Here is an 11,410-nt window from a genome sequence, read left to right as displayed (position 1 = left end):
TTTATTGGTTTATTGTTTTTAAAATACTTTTGCCGAAGTTTTTGAGTGTTACTTTTAAAACTTGTCTATAGTTGTTTCAAAATTTGAATATAATGTGTTGTTCATTTCAACATGTAAATAGTTATGTAGTGTTTTTCTGTAACATTAGTGCACTTAATACATAACACTTCTTATAATACTTAATAATATTCATGATGCATTAAAAAATATCACAAATAAGTATCAGACCCATAAATATTTATTTGTAAATAACTATTAGTATTTTGTCTATTTTGGTAGCTCATGTTGATAAATTGATGGCGTATATATGATACACTCCACACGAATTTAAACAAGTAATAACTTGACATATATATTGTATCAGATACCTATTTAACCGAAATAAGATGATACAATTTTTAATACATGTATTAAATTTTAAGTCACATTGTATCAGTTTCACAATTTTGTCTTTTTATATTTTGAACAAAAACATATCTCAACTCAAAGGTTAATAAATTGTTAAATTGAATAGTAACACTCAAATATATTGTATCAGAAATAGCCAAACTAACATCACAATGTAGTGGAAATTAATAGAACAATGAAAAAACTAAAACTTAAAAACTATTCATCAGGAACATTAATGTATCATAAAATCACTATGTCAATTTCCCTTGGGAAAGAATGTACAAGTTCGTCGGTTGTGGCCTTCTTTGTCCACAACGTCCACAACATTTTGTGTTTGATGTTATCTTTACATCTGGATTATTTTTTCTTCTTTTTCTTGATCGTCCAGACATCCTTTTGAATATAGGTAGTGACACTACTTCATCTAAAATATTATTTGAAGTAAGCCAATTTTTCTTATCTGGCATTGAAACTATTGAAACTTCATATGTTTTTGCTACTGCATCTGATTGGTAGTAATCAGAGCACCAGATACATTATAAATCACCAATGAATCATGATCATTCAATAAACATGCTAGAGTGATTCATAAAAACGTCAAACTATATTATATAGTAATGTATCATGAACATTATCTTGTTTCATAATTGATAATTTTGAATTAATACAACATGTATTTAATATATCTTAATGGTTGCATTTAGTTGTTACATGTATTAAGTAGTTATTATTAGCCTGATACATTTTTACATATCAGTTCTAAATACATATTTCATTCTTATGATACAATTATAGCAAATACGAGATTCATATGTATCTGATACTTATTAACAACCACATTATAATGTACATATCAAAATATAATCAAACTACATGCATCATTGCCTACTAAAGCATACTTGCACCATTTATTTAAACAAGGAAACAATATATATGTATCAGATTCATATATATTAAACTTAAATATATGTATCAGTGACAAAAAAAATACGAAACGGTACAGTTATGATGTGATACATACATATTTTTTCAAAGAAATAATATGATACATGTCTAGTAGTGTATTATGAACAATCTATTTGGTCGGTAAATGCATAAATTTCTCCCTGAAGTTGTACCAAATAGTCAATTACACACTTAAACTATCATGACGATCTATTACATACCTAAACTACATTAAAAGTGAAACTATTACACACCTGAATGCATAACACCACTCTCATAGTATGTGGTGTATTACACTCGCTGCCACGTGACGCCATATCATTGTCATGTCAGAAATTACAATTTTTTATATTTTTTTCTTTTCTTTTCTTTATTAATTAACTATTCTTTTATTAACTATATTTTATACTAATTAACTCCTAATTAATTATTAACTATCCATCCGATTTTTTATATTCTTTTTTTTCTTTTCTTTATTAAGTAACTTTTATTTTATTAACTATATTTTATACTAATTAGCTCCTAATTAATTATTAACCACCCATCCAATTTTTTATATTTCTTTTCATTTCTTTTCTTTATTAATTGACTTTTCTTTTATTAACTATATTTTATACTAATTAAATCTTAATTAATTATTAACTACCCAATTTTTTATATTTCTTTTCTTTTCTTTTCTTTATTAATTAACTTTTCTTTTATTAACTATATTTTATACTAATTAACTCCTAATTAATTATTAACTACCCATCCAATTTTTTATATTTCTTTTCTTTTCTATTCTTCATTAATTAACTTTTCTTTTATAAACTATATTTTATACTAATTAACCCCTAATTAATTATTAACTACCCATCCAATTTTTGATATTTCTTTTCTTTTCTTTTCTTTATTAATTAACTTTTCTTTTATTAACTATATTTTATACTAATTAACTCCTAATTAATTGTTAACCACCCATCCGACCCCGCCCCCCAAACCCCAATCGTCTTCTCCACGAAAATGGGGAGAAGAATTCTTCTTCTTCTTAATGAATTTTGAAAGAAAAAAATAATCAAGATTCAAAATGGGGAGTAAATAGAGGTGGGTGTAAAGAAGAAGAGAGTAGGTGGTTGTGAAGAAGAAAGGATGTGGGGATGGGATGAGTTTTTTTTTTTTTTTTTTTTACTTTAATAGGTTTTGAAAGAAAAAAATCAAAATTCAAAATGGGAGTAAATGGAGGTGGGTGTGAAGAAGAAGAGGGTAGGTGGGTGTGAAGAAGAAAGGATGTGGGGTGAGATGATTTTGGTTTTTTTAATATTTGTTTTTTACTTTACAACATATGACGCGCTTTTTGTTTTTGGCCACATCAATTTTAGGGGGGTAATAATTTCACTTTTAGGCAGTTTAGATGTATAATAGATCGTCATGATAGTTTAAGTGTGTAATTGACTTTTCGGTACAACTTCAAGAGAAAATTTATGCATTTCCCCCTATTTGGTCATAATACATAACATGTCCATAAAACTACATGTATCTTTTATATCTGACTTAAAATAAACATCTGACCCACAACACTTAAGATGATTAATTTATCTACTAAGTATCTATATTACTAAACCTTTTACGACAAGATACATAAATAGCAATGTATCATTACATTCAATACATCCAAGAAACACACAATTCAAAAATCAATAAACTATAATACAGACAAATTCATACCTTTTATTATCAGATCCACACCTATAAAATCGAGAATAGCTCTAATTTCAGAATTTCAATATAAAACGATCTGATACTATCATATCTCAATTTTCCCCCTTGATTTATCGATGTCCAATTCAGTTGCAATGGCTGATTTTAAAGACGAACGATATATTTTTCTAACTAAGATTCTATTACTTTTGTATCGTTCATACCTCACTTCGGATTTTCATATTCCTGAATGTCTCAGCAAAATTAAAATATTCATGATGTATCTTTCACTAATTTTCAAAAATTTTGATCCAAAATTGAAAGAAATTTCGATGCTCTGTTGAAGAATTTTGAATTTTGAATTTGATGAACTTGTTATGAGATGGGAGAAGTTGATTATCTGTTTGAATTATGTGATAGCGTGTATTATAGAATTTAATTAGATTTTTACATTTTGTTTTTTTAAATAATGTAACAGCCTGGAAGGCTATGTATCAAAATTTATGTATCTGGAAGGCACCATATGTATCCGACTGGCTTTAAAAATCAGGAATTTTTGGAATTAAGAAAAAAATAGCAATAAAATGTAATTGGGTCTTAGTACAATGAAATTTATTTAACTTATCTTAAAAAATAGCCCAAAAAGGCCATGGGCTCAATAGAGCTCGGCCCAAGGCCATTAATGCATTTTTGCTTCCTCATTTTATTCAACATTAATTTAAAAAGAAAATTATTTTGTTTGTTTTTTTTGTTGTGTTTTTTAAATTTAATTTTTTTCCCTTTTTTCTTTTCAAAACCTTTTCATGTATCAATATTGTATAAATGGTGTAAAAACAAGTACATATGATGTATAAATAGTTACGTAATGTATATATAATGTATCAATATTATTAGAAGTAGTTATATAGTGTATATGTAATGTATCACTATTATATAAATAGCGTATAAATGTATATCGATATTGTATAAATAGTGTATAAACATGTATATATGATATACAAGTATTTATGTAGTATACACGTATATAAATAAGTATATAATATACCGATATTATATAAATGAAGTATAGTCGTGTATACATATTATATAAATAATTATCTAATGTATCAATATTAATATTTATTTGTCTATCATACATTCTCATCTTAATAAATAAAATAATAATAAACGGCATAAACATTCATTTTTCCAAAAAAAAAAAAAGAAGTGAAACAATAAAAAAAAAACTTTTTTAATAGCACAATCAAAAAAATCTTTTTAACAAAAATCAAAAAAAGATCTAAGTGTCCAAACTAACATGGCCAGGAGCCAAATACGACAACTTGCCATTTTCTATTTTTTTTTTGCAAATCAAATAGTGGAGCCGCCATTTTAAGTAATAAAAAAGAAGTGGACAAATTCAGTTTGTCTTTATAATATTAAACTTAGTGCAACAAATCATATTAGTTGATACTGAGAGTAATTAGCTGCACCTTCTTTTCGCAACTCTGTTTTTTTCAGCTCAATAGTCTCCTTCCATGGCGGAGTCCCGGAAAGTTGCAGTAATCGGAGCCGGCGTATCCGGTCTTGTGACGGCGCGTGAGCTACAAAGAGAAGGTCATCGAGTTGTAGTATTCGAGAAATCGAACCAAATTGGTGGTCTATGGGTTTACGATCCTCGAGTTGAGACCGATCTACTCAGTCTCGATCCAAACAGAGAAATTATTCATAGCAGTCTTTACAAATCTCTTCGAACAAATCTTCCTCGACAACTCATGAGTTTCAGCGATTACTCTTTCGAATGTGCAGACAATGGGAACCGATTGAGCTTTCCTGGGCACGAAGAAGTGTTGAAGTTTTTGAATGAGTTCTCTGAGGATTTTGGGATCACTGAGTTGATCCGATTCAACACTGAAGTCGTACGAGTTGCGCCGGTTGATTTTGGGGAAAATCGTTGGGTTGTTGAGTCGAAATCGGACGAGTTAGGTTCAGAAGAATTGTTTGATTCCATAGTGATTTGTAATGGTCACCATACAATACCCAGGCTTGCAAATATTCCAGGTAAATAATTTATCTTTTTGTCTTGACAAATATTAGAAATGAAAGTACAATAACAATAACTTTATGGGTCCTTTTGGTATGATTGAAAAGAGGTGTTAGTTTCGAAATAATTTTTGAATGACCTTTAATTTTTTGTTTGGTCGTAAAAATTGAGATAATTTATTTCATAATTAATAATTAGTACTGAAATAAGTTATATCTTTTTAGAGTGGAATAGTAATCACATAATAATTTATAATAACAAAAATATTTTCTTAAACTCTTTTTTATACCTTACTTTTACATTAATGTATACTAACCTAATTTTTAACAACATTTATAATAACATTCATAATTTTAATTAATCGTTATTTTTATGATAATATATTTTTCTGTTAAAAAAATTATATTTTATAAATACAATTTATATTTGTGAATATATTATAATTTGAATTTATTTGTCTAATTCTTATATTTATTTATATTTTGATTTCTCTTAAAATATTTACTCCAACTATTAAATTACATATTTTTAATTAAATTGTTTATTGCTAACTTAAAAATTATATTTTATATATCAATCAAAATGTAGATAAATTTAAAATATTGGTAATTTTAATAGTAATTTTTTTTTACTTTAATAAACTTAAAATGAATGTTTTTTTTAAAACTAAATAAGATGAAAGTTTTATTTTTAAGTTAAATAAGGTAAATTTTTTATTTAAAGCTAAATAAGATAAGTTTTATTTTTAAGTTAAATAGTATGAAAGTTTAATTTTAAATACACATGGCACAATCATGTAAATGCAAAAATAAAATATTTAAGTTAAATAAGGTGGAAATTTTATTATTAGGAATAAATAACTAAAACTTCAAAGAAAATGTAAATAAACAAATAAATAAGGTAGAGTGTATTTTTGTAAACAAACAACTTTTTCTTAGAAATTACACAGTGAATATAATTTTGAATATGACCAACCAAACAAGTAATAAAAACTACTTCCAGCATAACTTGTATCCAAACCAAACGGCCCCTTAGTATAATCTTAGAATTTGGGGAAGTTGGTGCGTGCAGTCTTACCCTTACTTTGAAAAGATAAAAAGACAATTTCCAACAGACTCTCGGCTCAAATATTCTCTCTCCGTCTCATTTTATGTGATACTCTTTGACTTGATACGGTATTTAAGAAAAAAAAATAAGACTTTTGAATTTGTGATCTAAAATAATCCTAAGATATTTATGTGGTTGTAAATTATTTCATTAAGATAAAAAAAGAATTTCAAAGTTACATTGTTTCTAATTATAATAAAGTGATATTTTTTTTTTGAAACGGGCTAAAAAAAATGTGCCACGTAAAATGAAATGAAAGGAATATTAGAAATGAAAGTTGGTGCGTGCAAACCAAACCAAACGGCCCCTTAGTATAATCTTAGAATTTGGGGAAGTTGGTGCGTGCAGTCTTACCCTTACTTTGAAAAGATAAAAAAATAATTTTCAACAGACCCTCGGCTCAAATATTCTCTTTCCGTCTCATTTTATGTGATATCCTCTGACTTGATACGGTATTTAAGGAAAAAAAATAAGACTTTTGAATTTGTGATCTAAAACAATTTTAAGATATTTATGTGGTTGTAAATTATTTTATTAAGATAAAAAAAGAATTTCAAAGTTATATTGTTTCTAATTATAATAAAGTGATTTTTTTTTTGAAACGGACAAAAAAAAAAGGAATATTAAAAATGAAAGTATTCACTACAAATAGAAAGAAGAAAAACTTTTGGTCAACTTATGACACAAAGATATCTCACACAATTAATATAGTTGTGTAAAGCACAAAATAATTTGGTTTCCACTTGTACTACTACTAGTGACTTTTTGGAATGTCATTTTAATATGAGTTCATGATTGTTCGAAGAGGTTCTATGAAAATTCAATAATTTAAATAAGAAACTCATAAAACGATAATAATTTAGAATTTTTGACATATTCACTCTATTAGAAATTGTACAGAAAGTATTACTACAGGTCGATTTAAAAATTTCAAAGTTAAGAAAATTATGGTCAGATAATTTTATTGGTAGCATATCTAGGAAAGATCTTAATTACTACTCCGTAGTTAGGATTAATTAAAAAATTTGACTAACATCCTAAAATATATTCTTTTAACATTCAGATATGAGGAATTTGTATAGTTTTCGAATATTTATAGAGTGTCACTTAGTGATCAATAAAGTAAAGGAGAAATATAAGGTTTAAATCTCAGCCTAAGAAAGTTATTTTCATACGCTTAAGATTTAAGGAACAAAGTTACTCGATATATACGTTTGCTGTTGGGATGTAATAGGTATCCGGCCGGGATACCACCTTCATCAAAATAAAAACAATAGTGAAAACGAATTGGGATGGTAAGAGTTAAATAGAAAACATGAGGTCTCAAGTTTAAATTTCTAGAGAGGTGGAACTTCGGTACCTATGCTGGTACAGGATAGTAAGTATCATGGAATTAGTCGAGATGCGCACAAGCTGGTCTAGACACCAAGATTATAGAAGAAAAAATAGTTAAAAACAAAACACAATTTTACCTTGCTTCACTAACAATATGGTGAAAGAAATGTGAATGATTGTTTTGTATTTTGAACTAATTGTTGTTGGTTAATATCCAAAGGTATAAACAATTGGCCTGGAAAACAAATACATAGCCACAATTATCGAGTTCCTGAGCCATTTAAGGATCAGGCAAGACCTTTTACTCTTTTTTTTTTTTTTTTTTTTTTTTGTCTTTCATACTTTCATACTCAAGTCTATGCTTCCTATTTTACAGAAACTTCTCACTTGTTACTTGATTTGTATTCAGATTGTAGTTGTAATTGGAGATGGACCAAGTGGACATGATATTTCCACAGATATTGCTACAGTAGCCAAGCAAGTTCATCTTACAACAAGATCTTCTGAAATTGAAGTTTCAAAATTGGACAATTATGCAAATATGTGGAAACAATCAAAGGTAATAATTGTTTAAATGTTGTTAACTATGCATGGGAAGATAGTAGGAGTGTCAAATGTTGAATTTAAACGGATCAAAATGAGCTGAGTCAATTGACCCCTTCAAAGGTTAAATTGAAATGGACGGGGTCTAAATGTGCTAAATAATGGGTCGTAACCAATTCATCCAAAGGTTAGATTGAAATAGACTGGGTCAAAATGTGCTAAACAATGGGTCACAACCAACCCGTCTAACTCTTCCAACTTTTAATTTGTTTGTTTCTTTTCTTATGATTTCTTTAATTATCAGATAATTTTATTTTTTTTATTATGGTTTTATATATTTTTTAAAAATATTTTAACAAGATTCCTTATGGCTTAATTTTGGGCTATTACCCACTTTTAAATGGTTTAAGAGGATGTTCGGATTGACTTATTTTGAATAGTTTTTGGCTTTTAAATTTTTTAATTTTTGTTGTTGTTTGAGAAAGACAAAAAGTGTTTTTAAACACTTTTTTTTATTTGAAAAAGTATAAAAATAAGTTAAAAGTCAAAAGTTGGCCATCTAGTTTACAAAATATGTAGACAATATATAGATAGTGTATACTTTATACCAAAATATAAATATAAGATGCATATCTTTACACAACATATACAGTTGAAGTGTATACTTCGACCAAGTTGGTAAATTCAATGGCCGAAGGGTGTATTTTACGTAAATTTCCCAATATGGGCAGACTAAAATGGGCATAGTTAATAAATGGTTTAACCATTAATTAATACGCTCAAATTTGAACGAGTTATGCTTTCATGGTTGACCTTCTAAATGATTCTATTTGTCTACTATATTAAAAATAGATGTCCAACAATACTTGTTCAATTTATGAATTCAAGAGATAATTTTACGCTTAGTTCCTAATTTATCCTCATCATTAATTATAATCATTTTTTTATTACATTTTTCAAGATATTATATTTATTATATTCAAAGGGTGATATAATAAAATTATCCATGTATTTATGATTTCTTAAAAAGTGTGCAAAACTAAAAGTGGGCAAGTATTGTTGGACGGAGGGAGTATTAGAAAGCTGGGAGCTGATTTGGAACCTTTTTTTGCAGATTGATCATGTTGATGAAAATGGTGAAGTGACTTTCATGGATGGATCATCTATAGATGCTGATATCATTCTCCATTGTACAGGGTTTAGTTCAAATCTCTCCATTCTTTTTTGTTTCATTTCCTTGATGAAATGCACAAGTTAATTGTTATTATTTTCTTGCACAGATATAAGTATGATTTCCCATTTCTTGAAACCAATGGAATAGTAAGTGTAGATGATGAGGGACGTGCTGTTGGTCCACTATACAAACATGTCTTTCCTCCAAAGCTTTCTCCTTGCCTCTCTTTTGTTGGGGTACCTTATCAGGTCAGCTAAATTGTAATGCCAAATATCATATTCTCAATTGTGTTATTATATATCCAGTTATATTTTTATTGGGTCAAAATCATTTCGCAAGTTTACTTTGAAAATCAAACTCCCCCCTCCTCCCCAAACTTTCAATAATAATTATTTTTCCCCCTTTATCCCATGAAATATCTATTTTGTCTTTCTTATACAAATAAAAATAATATGTAATATAATAGCTTTAAAATATATTTCAAAAATAATACAAAAATATTAATACAAATAAAGGTATATCCTATAAAAAAAATTAAAGATTATCTATTTGTATTGAAAGTAATTTTTTATTTTTTAATTTAAAAAATACTTCATTATTGACAAACAAAAATCGTTTATCTATTCAGACATTTAAGAATAAGATAGAATAGAAACATGCATTTATATACATATACATATTAAATGCATGTAATATTAAAATAATAATCATAAATAATAACATAAATTTTAATGACAAACTGATAAAAAAATTGTTCTACTTATAATTTTAATGTGCCTAAATAAAAATCTATAAATACTTAGATTAAGAAAGATAAATAGTATACATTAGAGTTTTGATTATTATTAAAATATTTACTTTTTACTCTACTCATTTATTTCATTGTAGAACGTCAATAATTTATATATTCAATTAGGATTTTTTTTACTTTAGTTTTTTTGAATAAAAAAAATAATTTTTATTTTTTAATAGAAAATTTGTTACCTAGAATAAAAAATAAAAATTCAAGATTTTAAAGAAGTAAAAAAAAAAAGACAAAGGTTGGTAATACAAAGGGTAAAATAGATATTTTGAAAAATTAATTAGGGGGAACGATTTTGCCCCTATTTTTATTTGGTATGGCATAAGTGAAGTATTTGAGGGACGTGATTAAGCAGGACACGGCAAATCTTCAGCTTATCGAGGACATGATCCTTAATAGGATAGTGTAGAGGTCAAAAATTCGGATGGAAGACTAGTAGTAAATAATTTTGCATCTGGTTTTCCGGCTATTATTTTCAGGTTTTTTATTATTTTACTATTTCTGTATTTTTATTATTTTTCTATTACCATTTGTTGTATCGTATGCTTCTACTTTCTTAGTGTGTTTCTATTGCTTATGTCTTCGTAAATGACAATGTAGACTTTTTCGTGTTATGATCAGGGAATACTCTTTCTCTTGTTTGAATTACAAGCCAAATGGATTGCACAAGTTTTGTCTGGAAATGTGATTTTACCATCGGAGGAAGAGATGTTAGCTGATGTTGAGGATCATAACAGGCACCTCGACAAAGCTGGCATCCCAAAATGTCACACACATCGCCTTCACCCTCACCAGGTTTTTCTTAGTAGATACATAATAATTTTATTATTATACAAAATAATATTCGATGATCATACGTGAAATTAACAAAAATTAAAAGGTACTGACATGAATTTGTTGACAGATAGAGTACATTGATTGGTTAGCAGCTCGAGTGGAAATGCCACCAATTGATGCCGGCCTAACCGAAATGTATTGGAGTATTTACAAATTTATTGGTGAAGTTGGGTGGAGAGGTGGCTATAGGGATTTGTGGGACTATTAAAATTTGACTCAATATATATTTACACTAGTCAAATTTCTAATTTATGATACTTGAGTAATATCATATCTATTCCTTTTATATTTTACTACATTCATGATCGTAATTCTTCCAAATACTTTATTTTATTTTATAATAATTATATGGTTTCAGGATTTGAATTTAAGAGAACGAAAATATCTCATTTATCCATTCACATTTCAAGGTAATCTTCCAAATACATTTTTACTATATAATGACGGACCATAAAGCAAAAAAAAAAAAAGGGTTGATTGCATCTTACGCCCTACGTATGTTTTTTTTAAAAACATTTACTCCCTATCCTCTTGGTTTTAATCCCTAAATTCATTGATTTATTTGCAAAATGATAAA

General features: G+C 27.3%; 1 protein-coding gene across 1 annotated transcript; it reads left to right on the top strand.

Annotated features, from left to right (window-relative positions):
* The first annotated feature begins 4,409 nt into the window (after positions 1 to 4,409).
* On the top strand, positions 4,410 to 11,099 carry LOC129880753 (flavin-containing monooxygenase FMO GS-OX5-like). Its single transcript, XM_055954935.1, has 7 exons — positions 4,410 to 5,052; positions 7,698 to 7,768; positions 7,887 to 8,036; positions 9,135 to 9,217; positions 9,301 to 9,442; positions 10,618 to 10,791; positions 10,901 to 11,099. The coding sequence occupies exons 1-7, from the start codon at positions 4,530 to 4,532 to the stop codon at positions 11,039 to 11,041; spliced, it is 1,284 nt and encodes a 427-aa protein (XP_055810910.1). The 5' UTR covers positions 4,410 to 4,529; the 3' UTR covers positions 11,042 to 11,099.
* The last annotated feature ends 311 nt before the right edge of the window (positions 11,100 to 11,410 follow it).

This window comes from Solanum dulcamara, chromosome 2, assembly GCF_947179165.1.
Source record: "Solanum dulcamara chromosome 2, daSolDulc1.2, whole genome shotgun sequence".
Taxonomy (NCBI): Eukaryota; Viridiplantae; Streptophyta; class Magnoliopsida; order Solanales; family Solanaceae; genus Solanum; species Solanum dulcamara.
The sequence above is the reverse complement of the archived record's forward strand: the minus strand, read 5'-3'. Positions and strand labels throughout refer to the sequence as shown.

Coding starts and splice junctions, on each gene's coding strand:
- LOC129880753 (XM_055954935.1), top strand. CDS start 4,530: ATGGCGGAGTCCCGGAAAGTTGCAGTAATCGGAGCCGGCGTATCCGGT. Junction 7,769..7,886: donor CTGAGCCATTTAAGGATCAG/GCAAGACCTTTT, acceptor ATTTGTATTCAG/ATTGTAGTTGTAATTGGAGA. Junction 8,037..9,134: donor ATATGTGGAAACAATCAAAG/GTAATAATTGTT, acceptor CTTTTTTTGCAG/ATTGATCATGTTGATGAAAA.